The following is a 23747-nucleotide window of genomic DNA, read 5'->3' as shown; positions in this document are numbered from 1 at the left end:
TGGAACAACTCTAAGAAATTCTTTCCTGCCTTGTGCCAAATGCCTGTTTAAGAACACAGCTCATCTAATTGTAATACAAGCCTTCCAGTATGACCTTCTGTTCCTGGTTTTTCCTTCTTTTTTGGATTGTTCCCATTTTAGGAAATATACTAAAAGTTAATCAGTTAAGCATGTTCAACATACCCTCTGGGACTTTCTTATGATCACTCCTTTTAGATTCCCAAATATCTGCCTAATTATGTAGTTTAGTATATTTTATTCCTTTCTGGTGTCAGTTATCTTTTCAAGAGCTGTCTGTCTACTTTCTTCTTATACACATATTCATCTCCCCTCCTTCATCTCTCCCTCTTCAAATGAGATTGGGATACACTAAGCATCCTAATATCCTTCTAAGTTTTTTCTCCTTGACAGCTTACCTAACCTGCAAAGAATATATAACTTTTCAGGACAAATTCATACCCCAGCACATTATTTTTCTTGTATGTATCTCAGGTGTTCTATAGCTCCCTTTCCTTGCAGCCCTTTAATTATATCTGTTTGCTTTTCCTCAGGGCACTGCATAACATATCCAGGAGGATAGTCTTTCTGGATTTGGAAACTCTCTTCTCAGAACTGTTGTCCTTAATTTAAACATCTCTGATAAATTCAAATCCTTTTTCACCTATATATTCCTGTGAGAATCTTTTGCTATCACATATTTCAGTATTTCTTTTTCAAGAAGATACATGCACCCGAAGCTGGGACATTAGTCTTTTCAGATATCTTGAATTCAAGATACAGCATATACTTTTTAGTATGTATATATATTGCTTTTGTAGTTTTTGTAGTTTTAAATTAACCATACCACAGCAGTTTGAAGGGATAATTGAGAATTAACTTATTAAAAAGACAAGTGAGGAAATGTCATGTCATATAAACAGAGATCTTGATGTTCATCTATACTTTGTTTAGATGTCCCTGGTAGATTTGGGAAAGAAACTTTTAGAAGCCGCACGAGCAGGTCAAGATGATGAAGTTCGTATTTTGATGGCAAATGGAGCTCCTTTTACTACAGACTGGGTAAGAATAATTTTAATGTTTTGATGGTTTTTTCCTTCTCAGTTTAGATTTCTCCAGATAGAAATTTAGACAGTATTATGTTTACAAATGGTAAAAATTACTTTTATTATATTTTTTTTGCAATTTTTCTTGTAGTTTTGGAATTAAAGCTACTTTTGAAAGGAACAGTTTTTGTTTTTTTTAATCATTTTCTCTGCTTTTGAATACCTTATTCAAATATTTTGTTCAGAAAGGGTTTTTTTTGTTTGTTTGTTTATTTGCATGGGCAGGCACTGGGAATCGAACCTGAGTCTCCAGCATGGCAGACAAGAATTCCGCCTGCTGAGCCACTGTGGCCTGCCTGGTTTTCTTTTAAATAGAGTATAATAATGAGATGAGTGTAAAATGTAGCTATTTGGATTTATTTTACAGGTCTTATAAATAGCACAATTAAAATTTATAATTCAGAAGTAATAGATAAAGATCAGAGGTAGTTAAAATAATACATTATTTAATTCTCACAGGGTTAGCATAATCTCAGTGCCAGTGACTATCTGACTATGTGCACAGAAACATTGGACTTTTCACTGAAAAATTTGCATATACATTTACCAGATAGTTTTATGGAATGGTCAAAATATTTAACTCCAGTGAAGGCTAATATAAATTCCCTACATAAAGAGAAAACTTAGTCTTATTTAAATTATATTTAATAAGTGATAGAACCATAAACATTATCTGACAAAGCAGAAACCACCAAATTTTTCCATGTTGCCTACTACCAAGAAATGTTAAAACACAAAATAGAAATGGTATTATTTTGGCATTTGTCTTCCCTGGTATATGTGGTGTTTCAGAGTCAACATACTTTAAAAATCTAGAAAGTATTTTAAGACAGTAAATTCCTTGTGTTTAATGGTAGACTTGTGTAGGCATTTGGTAGAACTATAAGTTTCAATCTAAAGGGTTTGATCACATTTTTGTTGTTTTGGTAAAGTACCCTTTATCTTTTTTTTTTTTTTTTAATTGTGAAATATAGCATATATACAAAAAAACCCAATACACTTCAAAGTTCATTTTAAAAAGTGGTTATAGGACAAATTTCAAAGTTTGGTATGGGTTATGTTCCACAATTTCAGGTTTTTCCATTGAGCTGCTCCCAAACGCTGGAGACTAAAAAGAAATATCAATATAATGATTCAATATTAAACTCATTTGTTAAATCCCAAGTTCTCTGTTATAATGCCTCCTTTTCCTTTTACCTTTCTCTCAATCTTTAGGGATATTTGGGTTATGCCTATTCTTAACCGTTTTTCATGTTGAAAAGGGGTGTTGACAAGATGGGTTAGGGGGGTGGAACTGGTTGATATTCTTGGAGATGTTAGCACCTCTGGGTTTCAAGACTTATCTGGCATAGGACCCATCTGAAGGTTTTAGGTTTCTGAAAAGTAAACTTAGTGTGTGCAACTTTTGTAGGATCTCATATAGAGCCCTGGGTGTTCTTTAGGGTTAGCAGGAATGACACTGGTTAGGTGCGATTTGGCAAACCATAACAATTAGCAGTTCATCTAGCTGAAGCTTGCATAAGAGTAACCTCCAGAATAGCCTCTTGACTCTATTTGAACTCTCTTTGCCACTGATACTTTATTTTGTTTCATTTCTTTTCCCCCTTTTGGTCAGGAAGGTATTGTTGATCCCACAATGCCAGGGCCAGGTTCATCCCTGGGAGTCATGCCCCATGTTGCCAGGGAGACTTACACCCCTGGACGTCATGTCCCACATGGTGGTGGTGGGGTAGGGAGAGTAATGATTTCACTTACAGAGTTGGGCTTAGAGAAAGAGAGGCCACATCTGAGCAACAAAAGAGGCGCTCTGGAAATAACCTTTAGACATAATTATAGGTAGGCTTAGCTTCTCTGTTACAGAAATAAGTTTCATAAGAGCAAAACTTAGGATCCGGGGCTTGGCCTATTGAGATGGGAGTCCTTAGTGTTTGAGAGAATGTCAGGGGTTTCCCAGGTGGGAAAGTTTAATAGTTCCGTATTTTTTCTCCAGTCCCTCAAGGGACTTTGCCTATACTTTTAAATTTAGATCATATATATATGTAGTATTTTTTTAACCATTCAAAGGAGTCTTATCTGGTAGCATGAAAACCAAATCCTCTTGAAATAGTACTATATGAAGAGGAAGATAAAATTAGTTATAATTGAAAGGGTGCTTATGATTTTCACTATTATCAGTTCCTGTCATCTTTAAAAGCGTAATTTAAATGTAATGTTCTTAGACGGGTTCAATTTTTCTAAGTCTTTATGGTTATAACTTGGAATAAAATGTACCTAGTTCTGTATAACGTCCTGTTTTGAATCCTGAATGCCTTCTTGTTTTATTCTCAAAAAATATCACACAAGTGTCTTCCCTGACCTTGAAGAAATTTGTTTTGCATAGTGTTGCCTTATAAATCAAAGAACAACACAAACTTTGCACTTGATATTTTTGGAGAGAAAGGATTTTGTCTAATGTTTTCTGAAGATCTAAATAATAAATTACCCAAGGTACGCCTTGCCACTTAAATATTTTAAAATAACTTGAATTTTTGCTTTCTACCAAGTATTTTATTAAATTGAAATCTTCATTTCAATTTTATTGCCTGGAGAGGACATATGATAGCTTGAGAGGAACTGCACCAAAAAAGGCAAGATAGAATGAAAAATATCATTATTTTTTGTTCTGTTTTAATAAGTTACATTGGCATGCACTTTATATAGAGAAAGTCTGCTGTTTCATCTCTGGAGTGAAACTTAGAGAAACCCTTGTTTAGTCAGGTGGCAGTGGTTGCTTTAAAATAGAAGGAGGTAAGATTACTTTACTACCAGAAGTAATTTTAAGTACTGCTTTAGATTCAATAGAAATCATATGCCCTATAATTTTTTATAAGAGGGGATGGGTAAATCTTAACTTTAAGTGTATTCCCAAATAATTGTATTTATGCTTTTGATAGAATGTATTTTTCGCATTAGTACATATATCTGGTTATGCCTTATTTAAATGAAGGATAAAGTTATCTAGTTAAATGCAGTCATGTCTTGAAACTCAAATCCCTATTTGAAGAAGCCCTCAAATTGGTATTTTCATTATATAGTGATACATTTAAACAAAACTGCAAACTAAACCATTTGAAATAAGATTCTCTCCATTGCAAACTGTAGCAATGAATTTTCTGTATATTAGTGAGAAAGCGAAATATCAGTGTTAACTCTTAATTTCTTGTTTGAATCCATGAAATCATGCCTGTAAAGCCCAGTCAAACATTTGTAACAAACTCCCAAATAAATCTAGAGGGGAAAAAAAATTTGCATTTTAATCTATTCTTGAAAAACCACTGCAAGCATGACCAAAAAGGAAGGAAGGAAAGGGAATGCATTCTTGGTAACTATAGAAGGCAATTCTGAGGAAGGCAGAAACCATAACTCTAATTAATTCTAGGGGTAAGTCGAAAGAGAAGTCTTGGTTCTGTGGAAGGCTAGGAATCTGAGTTATATCTTCCCACTAATATCAACTGAAAATTCTGGAATTTTTTTATGTTTTTTTAAATTTATTTATCCCTTGTTCTATTTTATTTTTCTTTAAAAATAAAACTTTTTATTATGGAAAATTTCAAACTTATATCAATCCCTGTTGTCCAACTTCAAAAAATTTCAAATCATGTCAAATCTTGTTTCCCCTATAAACCCTTCTGCTTCCTGCATTCTTTATTATTATTATTATTATCATTTTTATGTTTTATAGGGGCAGTTACCGGGAACCCAACCTGGGTCTCTGGCATGGCAGGCGAGAACTCTGCCGCTGAGCCACTGTTGCCTGCCCCATTCTTTATTATTTTAAAGCAAATTCTGAGAACCTTATCATTCATCAAGAAATAGTTCAGTATCTACCTTTAAAAGATAAAGATCCTTTTTTTTTTTGGTTTTTAGAAAGGAAATTTATAAAGTTACAAGTTTACAGTTTTAAGGCCATAAAAATGTCCAAACTTAGGCATCCAGGGAAGGAAACCTTGACTCCAGAAAGGTCAGTGGGTCTGGAACACCACTGTCAGCTGGTATGGCACTGGCTGGTCCTTTGACTTTTGGTTTCAAACAGTTTCCCCAGAAGCGTTTTCTTTCTGCCTCTCCTAAATGTCTCTGTGTTGGCTTAGAAGCTTTTTCCATAATCGTTACCTCTTTTTCATTTAAAAAAAAATATTTTTATTGAGAAATACCCACACATACAGTCTAACCATATTGTACAATCAATGGCTCACAATATCATCACATAGTTATATATTCTTCACCATGATCATTTTTAGAACATTTGCAAGATAAAGATTTTTGATGAAATAATTTTTAAACATCTTAAGTACACTGACAAGTTAGAAAGTAAGGGATTATCAGCCTGAAAAAATAAGTCAAGACTGGAACCCAGAGAAATTTTACCCTGAGAGCATTTGCTGAGCTAAGCACTTGCCTGTCGGTTTTCTTACCTCGCGGAGACAAAGCCCTATGGCCACTCATGGAGAGAAGCCTGATAGGAGATCTTCTCCCCCTTAATTATAGGATCTCAAAGATTTGCATTGTCAGTGTAAAGGTAAACTAGAAATACCCATTGTTTCCTTCTTACCTGCTTCTTTCCTTGCCCTAAGTAGCTGCAAGGAAATTGCCTGATTTAAGCTAAGCCAAGGAATGGGGAGAGGAAAACATTTGTTGATGAGGCTTTGGAACCACAAGCTATCCCTTGCATATGCTTGTAGCCTGAGCTCAAATACCTATGCATTCTGAAAAACCTTAAACTGATAAGTTAAGTAATTTAGTAATCTTGGGACTAAGAGATACATCAAGTTCGTGTCGGAAGCAAATACATATCTGGTGGAACCTACCTTCATCCCTGGCTTCATATCAACAAATGAAATTGCAAGGAAAGTGAAAAGTTAAAAATAACTAAACACACAGGAACACGAGCAACTTGACCATAACCTGCAGAAATAACCAACAACAGAAGCAGGCGTACAAGGACTTCAGATAAGATTTTAATAGATTAGAAGTAACTGAAGAAAAAAATAAACTGAAAGATAAGAAATGAGAAAATTATCCTGAATGAGGCAGAGAAAAATAGGTGGAAAATATAGAAGTTAAGAGTCATGAAGGAAAGAAAACTGAGACACAGACGTTTGGAAATGCAGAAGCCCCAGGAGATGCCAGGAGTTGAGAGACTCAACAGAGGCTAGATAGGAACCAGAGCCCAGCAGATGTCGCCACCTTCCCGTGAGATGCTAAGCAAGCGAGAACCCAGAGTTTTGCCCTGAAACAGCTAAGTCAGGACCCACAGATGCTTAGAGATGAAGACACTGGAATTAGAATCTGTAAGGGAACCAGAAGCAAGGACCAGTAAATGTCAGCCATGTGTCTTCCCATATCACAGACATCAGCCTTTCTTCAGAGTCAAGACAGGAACAGATACATGACACTGAAATAATTTCAACAAATGTCAACTCAGACATCAAGAAGAAAAATACACCAGCTGTTTGATGGCATTTGCTACAGTAGTCCTACCTACTTGTGCTTTTCATAAAGGAAAATGCCTTGGCTATAAGACAATCATGCTACCAAGTTGATTAAAAAAAATCAAATCAGTAAAAAATGCTGATAATAATGAAAGACCCAGTTTGTAAATTTTCATTTTCCTGGACTCCTGGAAGCCAGAATTCTAGTTAATCAGTTTAACACCAGGCATTTGGAATGCAGCTTTGAGAAGGAGTGTTTTCCTTGTCCTACTCCCTTGCATTTAAGGAATTATGCTTTCTCTCTTGCTGAAATGGATCTTTGTGGGGAAAAGCTTGAATTTTCCTCTAGGTGAAGTCATTAGAAGCCACATCAAGTTTTGTATGGATACCATTTGATCTTCCTTATTGCTCCTTTCCACTTCATCAGAAACAGACTGCAGACTGAATTGACACATGCATGAGGGAATGAAAAGTAGTTTCTTCTCTCTCTCCATAAATTTAAAATTTCCCAAAAGTTAGAGTCTGCATGAATGTGTTGTGATTATATTGCTAATATTGTGAAATCAACATTTCAGATTTAGATTATAAAAACATCACCATGTTGAGGGGAATGAATTAAAACCTACTTCAGATCTACCCTCTATGTTTTGCTAAGTCCAGTGAGCCCACTTGAGTTGGGCAAGACTGTGAGTAGATATTTTTTGTTTTGACTTCTGCAGTTTCATGTTTGTGTGTATATCCACATGTATATATGCATGCACTGCACGTATATATTTAGTATAAATGTATGTTTATTTATGTTTGAACATATGCACATTCATAGTTGCTTATATGCATTGAAAACTAGATGATAATATCTTTCATTTGTTTGGTTCTTTAAAATCTGTTAAGATCTGCACAGGGTTCAGCTCACCTGTATCTATGAATTGCTGTTTATGTACATGAATATGATACCCACATCAGACCAGAGAGCAAGGCAAGCCCATATTTTTCTTCCCATATTATGAATGAATTTCTATCTTTACTATTAATTTCTTGCCTAGACGTTCAACCACTTGGAAACAAACTCAGGACAAAAGAACCCAGGCTTTGTGATTTCTTATCTTTCCACTGTGCTGTATCCCCCCTGCTCCCAGCTCCATAGCAACCTCCCCCAAAGGCTGCAATCATTTTATACAATCATATCTCTTTTATTGAGTTAAAATGTTAATAATAACATGCAGATGATTAATTAGAAATCAAGTCATAAAATTTAGCTAACTCAGGTCACCCTTACTTAGAAGTATAAATAGTTTAACATGGTTTATACCCTCTAAATTCAATAAGGCTATTGTGTGTGTTTGTACATTTTATGTTGTTGTTTTTCCAGCAGTTTTGCTTCATGACTCAGGAAGTTTTATTCACTGTATTTTAGAAGGGTGGTGAATTTGTATTAGGGCTGGTTTCAGCAAGTCCTCTCTGCATGTCTGTGTAAGCTCCATATAAGCTACCACTAGCTATTAAGTCACCTCAGAGAAATGACACACATTGCCATTTTTGGGGGGCATTTGTGTTATTACAGACAGAGCTAAATGGAGTAGAGTCTAAGGAGGATTTTAAAGCTTGACTACCCAAATGAAAGGTACTTAGGCCTGAGGCCCACACATCACTTGACATCTCCTTGACTCCAGAATGATCAGAAATAAGTGCAGTGTTTCAAAGCTAGCCTTCGCACTAAGATTACTTTCCAGAACCCTACAATTCCTCATGGTTCTTAGGCCAGATAACTCATGAAACCCAAAGGGGCCAGTCTCTCCAGAACATCAACCAGTTCCATCCCCCATCCCATGTTATCAACAGCTCTTTCCAACATGAAAAAGTTAGAAATGGGCATAACCCAAATACCTCTTAGATTGGGAGAAGAATCAACACAGAAGGGAGAATTATAACAGAGAAGATAGGATCTAACAAATGAGTATGACTACTGAATCATTGATATTTCTTTTAGGCTCCAGTGTCTTGGACCAGCTAGAAGGAAAAACCTGAAATTGTAGAACTGTAACCCATTTCAGACTCTGAAATCTGTTCTAAAATGACTCATTAAAATCTACTTTGAAATGTGTTGCATTTTTATATATATTTCACAATAAAAAATGTTAAAAAAAGTCATGAAGAGACTTCCAGAGAAGATGGCGGCTTAGTAAGACGCGCAGATCTTAGTTCCTCCTCCAGAACAGCTACTAGGGGAGTAGAAACGATACAGAACAGCTCCCAGAGCCACGACAGAGATCAAAAAGACAGCGTACCCTATCCTGGAACGGCTGACTGGCTGAGAGAACCCGCTCTGGTGAGATCGCCGAGGGGCACGGGCTTCACCGGGCGGGGCGGCAAGCGGCCGGAGTTCCTCCCTTCCCCCTTCCCGGGCCGGCTGGGAGAATTGGACAGGCGGTCCCGTCAAGCCGCGGTGGCTGGCGCCCACACCACGCGCGGCCACCGGACCAACTGAGAGAATTGGATCGGAAATCCCCAGGCCACGGAGAACGGTGACGGCGGGGGGGGCCCTGCCAAACACGTGACTCCCTGGGAAAGGTGCACTCTCCCGGGCGGGCCGCGGCGGCTGGCGCCCTCCCGCCACGCTTGGCACCCCGGGCCGACTAGGAAATTCGGACGGGCGCTCTCCCGGGCTGCGGCGGCCGGCGACCCTCCCCGCGTTCGGACCCTGGGCTGGCTGGCACTCTTCCAAGCCGCATTGGCTGGCGAACCTCCCCAACGGCGAGAGTTTTCCAAAGTTAAAGGACCCACAGCACCTTTTACTGGTGGGACCCGCAGAAAATGTGTGCCACGAGCACCACCTACTGGGCAGGATAAGAAAAACAGATCCCAGAGATTTCACACAAAAATCTTCCAAATTGTTGGGTCCAGCACCCAGGGAAATCTGACTAAATGCCCAGATGCCAGCAGAAGATAATGGATCATGCTCAAAAAATTGAAAATATGGCCCAGTCAAAGGAACAAACCAATAGTTCAAATGAGATACAGGAGCTGAGACAACTAATGCTGAATATACGAACAGAAATGGAAACCTCTTCAAAAACCAAATCGATAAATTGAGGGAGGACATGAAGAAGACATGGGCTGAACATAAAGAAGAAATAGAAACTCTGAAAAAACAAATCACAGAACTTATGGAAGTGAAGGATCAAGTAAAAAAGATGGAAAAAACAATGGATACCTACAATGATAGATTTAAAGAGACAGAAGATAGAATTAGTGATTTGGAGGATGGAACATCTGAATTCCAAAAAGAAACAGAAACTATAGGGAAAAGAATGGAAAAATTTGAACAGGGTATCAGGGAACTGAAGGACAATATGAAGCGCACAAATATACGTGTTGTGGGTGTCCCAGAAGGAGAAGAGAAGGAAAAACGAGGAGAAAAACTAATGGAAGAAATTATCACTGAAAATTTCCCAACTCTTATGAAAGACCTAAAATTACAGATCCAAGAAGTGCAGCGCACCTCAAAGAGATTAGACCCAAATAGGCGTTCTCCAAGACACTTACTAGTTAGAATGCCAGAAGTCAAAGAGAAAGAGAGGATCTTGAAAGCAGCAAGAGAAAAACAATCCATCACATACAAGGGAAACCCAATAAGACTATGTGTACATTTCTCAGCAGAAACCATGGAAGCTAGAAGACAGTGGGATGATATATTTAAATTACTAAAAGAGAAAAACTGCCAACCAAGACTCCTATATCCAACAAAATTGTACTTCAAAAATGAGGGAGAAATTAAAACATTCTCAGACAAAGAGTCACTGAGAGAATTTGTGACCAAGAGACCAGCTCTGCAAGAAATACTAAAGGGAGCACTAGAGTCAGATACGAAAAGACAGAAGAGAGAGGTATGGAGAAGAGTGTAGAAAGAAGGAAAATCAGATATGATATATATAATACAAAAGGCAAAATGGTAGAGGAAAATATTATCCAAACAGTAATAACACTAAATGTTAATGGACTGAATACCCCAATCAAAAGACATAGACTGGAAGAATGGATTAAAAAACAGGATCCTTCTATATGCTGTCTACAGGAAACACATCTTAGACCCAAAGATAAACATAGGTTGAAAGTGAAAGGTTGGGAAAAGATATTTCATGCAAATAACAACCAGAAAATAGCAGGAGTGGCTATACTAATATCCAACAAATTAGACTTCAAATGTAAAACAGTTAAAAGAGACAAAGAAGGACACTATATATTAATAAAAGGAACAATTAAACAAGAAGACATAACAATCATAAATATTTACGCACTGAACCAGAATGCCCCAAAATACGTGAGGAATACACTGCAAACACTGAAAAGGGAAATAGACTCATATACCATAATAGTAGGAGACTTCAACTCACCACTCTCATCAATGGACAGAACATCTAAACAGAGGATCAATAAAGAAATAGAGAATCTGAATATTACTATAAATGAGCTAGACTTAACAGACATTTATAGGACATTACATCCCACAACAGCAGGATACACCTTTTTCTCAAGTGCTCATGGATCATTCTCAAAGATAGACCATATGCTGGGTCACAAAGCAAGTCTTAACAAATTTAAAAAGATTGAAATCATACACAACACTTTCTCGGATCATAAAGGAATGAAGTTGGAAATCAATAATAGGCGGAGTGCCAGAAAATTCACAAATACTTGGAGGCTCAACAACACACTCCTAAACAACGCCTGGGTCAAAGAAGAAATTGCTAGAGAAATTAGCAAATACCTCGAGGCGAATGAAAATGAAAACACAACATATCAAAACTTATGGGACACAGCAAAGGCAGTGCTAAGAGGGAAATTTATTGCTCTAAATGCCTATATCAGAAAAGAAGAAAAGGCAAAAATTCAGGAATTAACTATCCATTTGGAAGAACTGGAGAAAGAACAGCAAGCTAACCCCAAAGCAAGCAAAAGGAAAGAAATAACAAAGATTAGAGCAGAAATAAATGAAATTGAAAACAATAGAGAAAATCAATAAGGCCAGAAGTTGTTTCTATGAGAAAATCAATAAGATTGATGGGCCCTTAGCAAGATTGACAAAAAGAAGAAGAGAGAGGATGCAAATAAATAAGATCAGAAATGGAAGAGGAGACATAACCACTGACCTCACAGAAATAAAGGAGGTAATAACAGGATACTATGAACAACTTTACGCTAATAAATACAACAATATAGAGGAAATGGACGGGTTCCTGGAAAGACATGAACAACCAACTTTGACTCAAGAAGAAATAGATGACCTCAACAAACCAATCACAAGTAAAGAAATTGAATCAGTCATTCAAAAGCTTCCTAAAAAGAAAAGTCCACGACCAGATGGCTTCACATGTGAATTCTACCAAACGTTCCAGAAAGAATTAGTACCAACTCTCCTCAAACTCTTCAAAAAAATCGAAGCGGAGGGAAAACTACCTAATTCATTCTATGAAGCCAACATCACCCTCATACCAAAACCAGGCAAAGATTTAACAAGAGAAGAAAACTACAGGCTGATCTCTCTAATGAATATAGATGCAAAAATCCTCAATAAAATTCTAGCAAATCGTATCCAACAACACATTAAAAGAATTATTCATCATGACCAAGTAGGATTCATCCCAGGTATGCAAGAATGGTTCAACATAAGAAAATCAATTAATGTAATACACCATATCAACAAATCAAAGCAGAAAAATCATATGATCATCTCAATTGATGCAGAGAAGGCATTTGACAAGATTCAACATCCTTTCCTGTTGAAAACACTTCAAAGGATAGGAATACAAGGGAACTTCCTTAAAATGATAGAGGGAATATATGAAAAACCCACAGCTAATATCATCCTCAATGGGGAAAAATTGAAAACTTTCCCTCTAAGATCAGGAACAAGACAAGGATGTCCACTATCACCACTATTATTCAACATTGTGTTGGAGTTTCTAGCCAGAGCAATTAGACAAGAAAAAGAAATACAAGGCATCAAAATTGGAAAGGAAGAAGTAAAACTATCACTGTTTGCAGACGATATGATACTATACGTCGAAAACCCGGAAAAATCCACAACAAAACTACTAGAGCTAATAAATGAGTACAGCAAAGTAGCAGGTTACAAGATCAACATTCAAAAATCTGTAGCATTTCTATACACTAGCAATGAACAAGCGGAGGGGGAAATCAAGAAATGAATCCCATTTACAATTGCAACTAAAAGAATAAAATACCTAGGAATAAATTTAACTAAAGAGACAAAAAACCTATATAAAGAAAACTACAAAAAACTGCTAAAAGAAATCACAGAAGACCTAAACAGATGGAAGGGCATACCGTGTTCATGGATTGGAAGACTAAATATAGTTAAGATGTCAATCCTACCTAAATTGATTTACAGATTCAATGCAATACCAATCAAAATCCCAACAACTTATTTTTCAGAAATAGAAAAACCAATAAGCAAATTTATCTGGAAGGGCAGGGTGTCCCGAATTGCTAAAAACATCTTGAGGAAAAAAAAACGAAGCTGGAGGTCTCGCACTGCCTGACTTTAAGGCATATTATGAAGCCAGAGTGGTCAAAACAGCATGGTATTGGCATAAAGATAGATATATCGACCAATGGAATCGAATAGAGTGCTCAGATATAGACCCTCTCATCTGTGGACATTTGATCTTTGATAAGGCAGTCAAGCCAACTCACCTGGGACAGAACAGTCTCTTCAATAAGTGGTGCCTAGAGAACTGGATATCCATATGCAAAAGAATGAAAGAGGACCCATCTCTCACACCCTATACAAAAGTTGACTCAAAATGGATTAAAGATCTAAACATTAGGTCTAAGACCATAAAACAGTTAGAGGAAAATGTTGGGAGATATCTTATGAAACTTACAATTGGAGTCGGTTTTATGGACCTTAAACCTAAAGCAAGAGCACTGAAGAAGGAAATAAATAAATGGGAGCTCCTCAAAATTAAACACTTTTGTGCATCAAAGAACTTCATCGAGAAAGTAGAAAGACGTCCTATACAATGGGAGACAATTTTGGAAATGACATATCAGATAAAGGTCAGGTATCCAGAATTTATAAAGAGATTGTTCAGCTCAACAACAAAAAGACAGCCAACCCAATTACAAAATGGGAAAAAGAGTTGAACAGACACCTCTCAGAAGAGGAAATACAAATGGCCAAAAGGCACATGAAGAGATGCTCAATGTCCCTGGCCATTAGAGAAATGCAAGTCAAAACCACAATGAGATATCATCTCACACCCACCAGAATGGCCATTATCAACAAAACAGAAAATGACAAGTGCTGGAGAAGATGCGGAGAAAGAGGCACACTTATCCACTGTTGGTGGGAATGTCAAATGGTGCAACCACTCTGGAAGGCAGTTTGGCGGTTCCTCAAAAAACTGAATATAGAATTGCCATACGATCCAGCAATACCATTGCTGGGTATCTACTCAAAGGACTTAAGGGCAAAGACACAAACGGACATTTGCACACCAATGTTTATAGCAGCGTTATTTACAGTTGCAAAGAGATGGAAACAGCCAAAATGTCCATCAACAGATGAGTGGCTAAACCCACTGTGGTATATACATACGATGGAATATTATGCAGCTTTAAGACAGGATAAACTTATGAAGCATGTAGTAACATGGATGGACCTAGAGAACATTATGCTGAGTGAGTCTAGCCAAAAACTAAAAGACAAATACTGTATGGTCCCACTGATGTGAACCGACATTCGAGAATAAACTTGGAATATGTCATTTGTAACAGAGTCCAGCAGGAGTTAGAAACAGGGTAAGATAATGGGTAATAGAAGCTGAAGGGATACAGACTGTGCAGCAGGACTAGATACAAAAACTCTAAAATGGACAGCACAATAATACCTAATTGTAAAGTAATCATGTTAAAACTCTGAATGAAGCTGCATCTGAGCTATAGGTTTTTTTTTTTGTTGTTGTTGTTTTTTTGGTTTTTGTTCGTTTTTGTCCGTCTGGTTTTTTTTGTTTGTTTTTTGTTTTTACTATTATTATTACTTTTATTTTTTTCTCTATATTAACATTCTATATCTTTTTCTGTTGTGTTGCTAGTTCTACTAAACCGATGCAAATGTACTAAGAAACGATGATCATGCATCTATGTGATGATGTTAAGAATTACTGATTGTATATGTAGAATGGTATGATTTCTAAATGTTGGGTTAATTTCTTTTTTTTCTTTTTTCCGTTAATTAATAAAAAAAAAAGTCATGAAGCATAATGTAAGAAAATCTATCATATATTAAATCATAGATCTAGAAAGAGAGCAACAGTAGGGATAAAATAATTTGGAGAAATAGTGGCTGAGAATTTTCCAGAACTGATGAAAGAGGACAGCCCACAGATTCATGTAGCCCAACAAATCTCATGCAAGTAAAAAAAAAAAAAATTCATATCTAGACATAGAAGTCAGGATAGATGATACTGTAGTAAATCAAGACAAAAGGATCTTAAGAAGGATTAGTATTCACAGTGCATAAGGAATTCCCATGGATCAATAATAAAAATAGAAACATGACAATAGAGGAATGGGCAAAGGACTTGATACAGTACAATACCAAAGAAAAAATTTGAATAACCGGTAAACAAGAAAAGATGCTCAAATACTATAATAATTGGGCAGATGCAAAGTAAAACCATGAAAAGTATTGTTGCAAATCAACTAGATTAACTTAAAAAGTCTGACAGTACTAAGCAATGGTGAGGAGGTAGTGAAGTGGGAACTCTCAAATACTTTTGGTGTAAGTTTGAATTGGTATAATCACTTTGGAGGACAGTTTAGCAGTGCATAGTAAATTTGAACATATGTATACTCTACAACCCCAAGAACAACTCTTGGTCATGTGCCTGCAACATGTACAAGATTGTTTTAGCAGCAGCAAACAACCCAGATTATTTAAATTATGGTATATTCATTCAATGAGCTATTATACTGCAGAAAAATTAATGAACTACACTTAGATTCATCAACGTGGATGGATCCTGCTAAATATATTGTTAAGCAACAGAAGGTAAGTCACAGAGAAATACATGCATTTTGATTCTCCTTAAATGAAGTTCAAAATAGGCAAAACTACAGTATATTATTTAGAGATGCATAAGTTGTAAAAAAACAAAGGACTATTTGTCACAAAATTCAGAATAGTTAACTCTGGGACTGAGGGAGGAGATTTTGATCAGGGAGTGCTGCATGGGAAGATTTTAAATTATTTGTAATATTTTATTTGTAGGCTGGTGATGATTTCATGAGTGTTTGGTTTGCTTTATTATTTTTCTTTAAACTGCATATGTGTGTATGTATGTTTTGTAAAACAAAACAAAACAGAAAGAGTAGTTCTTAATAAGAAGAAAAATAAAAAAAGACCCTAACAGCAACTTAGCAAAACTCATGGTTGCCAAATGAACAGTTGCAATACTTTCATTATATATTAGAATTTAGGAGTGTGGAAGGACCAGTTATGGAAAAATGAAGGCATGATGAGAAAAAGGATTGTTCTAGAATCTGTATTGATCTCCTAGAATGACTTTTCCTTAAAAATAGAAGGTTTTTAATACTACTTAAGTAATTATTCCCAGGATAAATGAGTTCCATTTTTACTATGTATTGAATGAAGGTAGAGCACATACCTTGCTTCATACAATGGCTCTTAGGCTTGTGTGACTTCAGACAAACTGCCAACCTCTTTGTGCCTTACATTCTTTTCCTGCCAAATGATGGTAGAAGTCTTAAGTTTTGAGGAGATTAAGTGAGATAATATATGGAAAGTTCATAAAATAGGGCCTATCCACAGACAGCATTCAAAACCCCTTAGTTGCTATTATTACAGCAGTGGTCTTAGCAGATTTTGTGTCCTATGTGAAACATCTGGTTCTTTGGAACATCAGTGGCTTGGTAGTCAGAGTTGTAGGAATTTTCTGTGCCATTAAATGCAGGTGATATAACTTAATTCTAATTTTTACCTATTAAAACTTGCCTGTGATAAGGCTCTCCCTTCACTCACTTTTAAGTACTTCTCTTTTTATATTGTGGATGTACCAGTTTAGTGGATAGACCACATAGAGCCAATTCAGAGGAACCAGACTATGTTTTGGTTATGTCTCTTCTCACCCTTGACTAGCACACCTCAGATTTCTCTCTTAGAAAATGACCACGCTCCATTTTAAAACGATCACCAAGATTCATTAATTTATTTGTCTTACTAAATAGTTTTGATCTATTTAATGTAAAAATGCACACTATTATATTTATTTGATATGAATTTTATAAATGAAAAGTTAATTGAGAAGTTTTATGTTATTTGCATGATAAAAACTTTCTAATACTTAGAACTAAGTTTCTCCAACCCTGATTAATAAAGAAATTAATTTTGTTTGGGCTATTTGTCTGATAAAAAACTAGTAAAGGGAGCAAGTTTGAATTAAAGCAAACTTTGAGAGGTGTACAGGAATTCTCGAAGGCCTCTTTGAAGAGGATGTGTTACCTATAAAATGAAGTTATTTGAGTCCTGAGTTACCATGTAAGTAGATAACATTAAAGATAAACTGTTTATTGTAACAGAATATATGAAATAAAAGGAAGTACTAGAAGAGCATTAAAAATGACTGCAAATATGTATTTTTTTTTTTGGCTTTAAAAAAGGGAAATTTATTAAGTTGCATGTTTATAGTTCTAAGGCCATGACAACATCCCAACTAAGGCATCCAGGGAAAGATACCTTCATTCAAGAAAGGCTGATGGGTTCAGAGCACCTCTGTCAGCTGGAAGGGCACATGGGGACATCTGCTAGCTTTCTCTCCTGGCTTCTTGTTTCATGACGCTCCCCCAGGAGTGTTTTCCTTCTGCATCTCCAAAGGTCTCTGACTGTGATGTATTTTTTTTCTTGTGGTGTAGCTGGGAACCTCTCCACTTCATCTGGCAGCACAGTATGGGCATTACTCCACTACAGAGGTACTGCTCCGAGCTGGTGTGAGCAGGGATGCCAGAACCAAAGTGGACCGGACCCCGTTACATATGGCAGCTTCTGAAGGCCATGCCAGCATAGTAGAAGTTTTGCTTAAGGTATGTGACCGTTTTCACACTTTGCTTTTGAAAGTAGGTCCCCAAAGGCTGTAATGATTTTATAAGACGGAGAAAGGAACTAGTTTTATTTAATACTTACTTAGTCTTTTACCTGTCATGTCATTTTTTTGTGTGTATAAGCCCATTAAGTGAAAATTATCATGAACTTTTCCTTATTGAAGAAAAAACTTCCTCTGCATATTTTCTGAGTTAATTCAAGTAATTGATTTCTTAGACCTTGGTCGACACTATGGTGAGGGGCTTTTTGTCATTTTTACCTTTAACTGTACTCAGTACAGTGTTAAAATGGTCACTGAAGGCAACATTAGATTTGGGTGATGAAAACACAGTTAACAGATAATATGAGCAGGGATTTTGTTTTTTAATCGCTAAGTGCCAAAGAGTGATATAGAAAATTCTGAAATGGAGAGTGATAATTTGGACATTATTTTTGACCCTTATTATTCCTGTTCTCTATGTCAGAGCTATCTGAAAGAAATGTAATGCAAGCTACAGATACAAATCATATATACTTTAACATTTTCTAGTATCTACATTAAAAAAAGGAAAAAGCAATTTTAATATTATATTTTATTTAATCTAAAACATACAAAACATTATCATTTCAACATGAAATCAGTATTAAAATTATTAATGAGATATTTTATTTTCTTCTTTTGGTACCAAGTCTTTGAAATCCAGTGTTTATTTTCACTTAAAGCAGATCTCAATTTGCACTAGCCACAGGTCAAGTGTTTAATAGCCACACGTGTCCAGTGGCTACCGTACTGGACAGTGCCCCCCTACATAGTTCCCTATGTTTTAAAAAGTTATAACAACACGGATGTATAATAAACAATCGTTTATTGAGCACTCACATGGCAGGTGCTGGGCAACATTTGTTTTATTCTTTATTTTTGCTTCTACTGTGATAATCTATATACAATAGCACATTTTCCACATTAACCACTTTCAAGTATACAAGTCAGTGGTGTTGATTACATACATAACATATTATAAATAGCTCCTTTTTAATTCCTTATTGCATTGGTTTTGAAAACAAAGAGTATTTATTGTATAAATGAGGAACTAGGGAACCACCTCCAAAATGGCATTAAAGAGAAATCTGGGGTGGGACATGGTGGCTCACCGGCAGTGTTCTCACCTGCCATGCTGGAGACCTGGGTTCATTTCCTGGTGCCTGCCCATGTAAAAAAAAAAAAGAGAGAGAGAGAGAGATCTGGAGGAATGTGCGTAGTTTTCTCTCCCTTCTTATGCTTTCTAGCTCTTTTTGTCTGTAGGTGGGTGACTGAAAAAGTAATTGCCAACTTCCTAAGAAATTAAAAGGAAAGCAATTAGAAAAGTCAGAATGATAATTTGAAAAATGATTAAGTGACAGGTGGGTTATGGTGATTCCTGGAACGTTTAGATTATTCAGCACACAAAAAGAGAGTTAGTAGAGAGTTGATCATATAGTTAGCAAATTATTGCTTCAGGACATTGTGTCTAGTATTTTTTTGTCAGAAATTCATTATGGTTCATATTTGGTAATCTTCTATTTTTAAATATTTTTGTAGCATGGTGCAGATGTCAATGCAAAGGATATGTTAAAGATGACAGCTCTACATTGGGCCACAGAACACAATCATCAAGAGGTGGTGGAACTTTTAATCAAATATGGTGCTGATGTACACACGCAAAGTAAATTTTGTAAAACTGCTTTCGATATTTCAATAGACAACGGGAATGAAGATTTAGCTGAGATATTACAGGTAACTTTTGGCTTTTAACTTAAGAAAATAAACAAAAGGAATCTTTATAGTAGTGGATCCTTCTTGTGGATGACCTGACTGTAATTTGTAGCTTTTCGTTTTGGACATAGTTTGGACAGACGTTTTCATTTTTCACTTCCTCTTTGTTCATTACTGCTCATTTTCCTGATTTTAAGATGATAATCTTTTAAGGTAGTATTAGCAGATGAGATAAAGTGATTACTTTCTGTGTTTAAGTTCCTAAATTCCCCTTTTAGATATCTTTTTTTCCTGCTGATTATTTTGTTGCATATTTGGATACCATTTGGGTTTTTCAAACTCTATATACTTTCATTAAATTTCTCTTAGGCCCCCCATAATTTTTTTATTTTTATTTTTACTTTTTTTTTGCCTTTGCAGTAGTTCATGTAAGAACTTATGTTAATTGGTGGAACACATGAGTCTTTACAACCCCTTTCAATTCAATATCTCTTGAATGACTGGTACAGTTGTTATCATTTTTGTTTCTTTTTTTTTTTTACCATGCTTAAATGTCTGTTTATGGGCATATTTATTTCTGACTTTTAGAAGGTTATACTAGTAACCAACATTATTTCGCTTTTCTTTACCTGGATAGCATTGATGTAAATAATTTTTACTTTGGCCACCTCTTCTTGCCTACTTTCTTGTTCCCCTTCCCAGTAGAACTTTTCCTCTCTAAGACCGTGTGACTCCATAGAACTTTAGCTAATTACTTAAAACCTGTTCTACGTTCATGAAAATGAATTTCACCTTCCTTCTTCCCATTTTTTTACTCCTTGGAGTGCAGTTTGGGAGCTAGGGTTAAAGATAGGGAACGGTTAATTGGGAAGGTCATGCTTTATATTTGTAGTGTTATACATTGCTGAGTGTAATAAAGGGATTAATTTAATAATTGAATTTCTGTGGCCATAGGCGGCAAATATGTTTTTTTTTTAAGTTTTTTTAACCTTCTATTTTGAATTAATTTCAGACTTATAGGACATGCAACACTATTCCAGCATTTTCCTTGCCCCCCCCAGATATCCATATCCACCATTTCCAACACTGCCACTTTTGCCATATCATTCTATCTGTCTATCTGTCATCTATCCATCCATCCATCCATCCGTCTTCTAAACATCTGAGAGCAGGTTATATACACCATACTTCTTAAACACCCTATACTTACATATATATTTTCTATAAAAAGGGATATTCATTTATGTCATCACCCTAAGTGCAGTTATCATGTTCAAGAAATGTAACATTGATAAAAAGTTTATATTCTATATTCCAGTTTTATCTTAAGTCCCAGTAAAATTCTTTTCTTTTAATGTAGTTTTATTGAGATGTGTTCATACACCATCCAGACATCCAAAGTATACAATGATTGGCTCACAGTATCATCACATAGGTATCTACAGCTCCATGATCAATTTTACAACATTCTCATTACTCCAGAAAAGAAATAAAATGAAAAAGAAAACCCAAATTGTCCCATACCTCTTATGCCCCCCTATTTTTTTTTTATTTTTATTTTTACTTTTTTTTTTTTTTACCTTTGCAGTAGTTCATGTAAGAACTTATGTTAATTGGTGGAACACATGAGTCTTTACAACCCCTTTCAATCATGTTCACCTTCAATATGGTAATATTACTTATAGACCCACTAGTGAACCGCCTTCACTTCTGTGTATTCCCTTAAAGTTAAGTTCAACCTCATTAGCAAACTGTTCACCCATCTCAAGCTTCTGTGTATTTCTAGGTCCCCTATAATTCTGTATCATAAGCCTCTGATTTTACCTTTACCATGTTCAGCCCTCCCATTATTGATTGATAGTACTGGTGTGGTACATTTTGATGAAAGAGTATTATAATATTACTGTTAACTGTAGTCCATTGTTTGCAATAGGTACATTTTTTTCACATATACCCCTCTATTATTAACTCCTTACAATAGTCTTATACATTTCTTCTAGTTCATAAAAGAACTTTTTAATATTTTTATAGTTAATCAGGTACATTGTCCACCACAAGATTCCGTGTTTTAATCTCCAACTTTCCTTCTGGTGACAGTGACTCTAAGCTTCCCCTTTCCACCACATTCACATGCCATTCAGTACTGTTAATTATTCTCATAGTAACCTCTGTTCATTTCCAAACATTTAAGTTCAATTTAGTTAAACAGTCTACACATACTCAGCAACTGATCCCCATTCTTTAGCCTCATTCTATATCCTGGTAACCTATATTCTATATTATGTATCTATGAGTTTACATATCATAATTAGTTCATATCAATTAGACTATACAATATTTTTCCTTTTGCATATGACTTATTTCACTTAGCATAATGTCCTCAAGGTTCATCCATGTTGTGGTGTGCTTCAGTACTTCATTCCATCTGAATAATATTCCATTGTATGTATATATCACATTTTGTTTATCCATTCATTTGTTGGTGAACACTTGGGTTGTTTCCATCATTTGCCAGTGTGAATAATGCCACTATGAACATCAGTCTGAAAATGTCTATTCTTGTCCCTGCTGTCCAATCCCGAGTAGTGGGATTGGCAGGTCATAAGGCAACTCTATACTTAGCTTCCTGAGGAGCTGCTAAACAGTCCTCCATAGTGGCTATACTATGTTACCCACCAGCAGTAAATAAGTGTTCCTGTTTCTCCACATCCTCTCCAACACATGTAGTTTCCTGTTGGTTTAATAGCAGCCATTCTAGCAGGTGTGAGATGATGTCTCATTGTGGTTTTGATTTGCATTTCCCTAATAGCTAGTGAAGGCGACCTCATTTTCATGTGCTTTTTAGCCATCTGTATTTCCTCTTTGAATAAATGTCTATTCATGTCTTTTACCCATTTTTTCGTTGGGTTGTTTGTATTTTTATTGTTGACTTGTAGTATTGCTTTATATATCTGGGTTTTCAAACCTTTATTAGATATGTGATTTCCAAATATTTTCTCCCATTGAGTCAGTTGTCTTTTCATCCTTTTGACAATGTATTTCAAACATTGAAGTGTTCGATTTTAAGGCATTCCCATTTATATATTTTTTTCATTGCTTTGCTTTGGCTGTAAAATGTAAGAAACTATTGCCTATCACTAGATCAACTTTGAAGTGTTTCCCTACATGTTCTTCTAGGAGTGTTATGGTATTGGTTCTTATATGTAGGTCTTTTTTTAATATTGAATTAATTTTTGATAAGGGTGTGAGTAGGGGTCCTGTTTAATTTGTTTCGTTCTGGATATCCAGTTCTCCCAACACCATTTACTGAAGAGACTAGCCTGTCCCAGTTGAGTGAACTTAGGAGCCTTGTTAAAAATCAATTGACAATAGATCTCAGGGTCTATTTTTGAACTCTTTTTTTTTATTCTGTAGATCAGTATGTCTATTTTTATGCCAGTACCATGCTGTTTTGACCACTGTGGCTTTGTAGTATGTTTTAAAATCAGGAAGTTTATATCTTCCACTTCATTCTTTTTCAAGATGTTTTTAGCTATTTGAGGTCTCCTACCTTTCCAAATAAAATGGATAAACAGCTTTTCCATTTTGCAAAACAGTCTATTGGAATTTTGATTGGTATTGCACTGAATCTGTAGAGAAATTTGGGTAGATTTGGCATCTTAACAACATTTAGCCTTCTAGTCCATGAACACAAAATGTCTTTCCATTTATTCAGGTCTTTTATTTCTTTCAGCAATTTTTTTTGTGTGTTTTTTTTTCCACAGTTTTATTCACACACCATACACTCCATCCTAAGTATACAATTAATGACTCTTGGTATATGCATTCATCAGTACAGTCAATATAAGAACATTTTTTTTTCTTATGAGAAAAGTATTCCATCCCCCATCTGTCCCCCATTATTAACATTTAGCTTTGATATACTGCCTTTGTTAAATGAATGAATGAATATTATAATGTTACTATTAACTTATAGAGTTCAAGTTACATTAATTGAATTTTTCCTATTTAATACCCTATTATTAACATGTTGTAATAGTGATACGTGTTTGTTCTAGTTCATATATTAACTCTCTTTTATTTATACAATTAAGCACCATCATTGTCCGCTCTGGGTTTTGCTAAGTTATGCAGTCCCAGTTTTTATCCTCTAGCTTTCCTTCTGGTGACTTACATGACTCTAGCCTTCCTTTTCCAACCACAGCCACGCTATGCTTTGTTAATTACACTTAGAGTGTAGTGCTACTGCCACACAATATTGTGCTATTCATTTCTGAACATTTACAATAAATCTTATTGAG

The 23747-nt window shown here is 35.7% G+C and overlaps 1 protein-coding gene across 6 annotated transcripts in view; it reads left to right on the top strand.

Moving 5' to 3' along the window:
- The window catches only part of GABPB1 (GA binding protein transcription factor subunit beta 1), a 102036-nt gene that overhangs the window by 40575 nt on the left and 37714 nt on the right, over positions 1-23747 (top strand). For all 6 annotated transcript variants that reach the window (XM_077127861.1, XM_077127858.1, XM_077127860.1 and 3 more), the window contains exons 2-4: positions 952-1059; positions 17528-17695; positions 19273-19467. In XM_077127861.1, the coding sequence (XP_076983976.1) occupies positions 952-1059; positions 17528-17695; positions 19273-19467 (471 nt within the window). The remainder of the gene's footprint in view (positions 1-951; positions 1060-17527; positions 17696-19272; positions 19468-23747) is intronic.

Source organism: Tamandua tetradactyla, chromosome 14, assembly GCF_023851605.1.
Source record: "Tamandua tetradactyla isolate mTamTet1 chromosome 14, mTamTet1.pri, whole genome shotgun sequence".
Taxonomy (NCBI): domain Eukaryota; kingdom Metazoa; phylum Chordata; class Mammalia; order Pilosa; family Myrmecophagidae; genus Tamandua; species Tamandua tetradactyla.
Note: the sequence above shows the minus strand (reverse complement) of the source record. Positions and strands in the feature narration are given on the sequence as shown.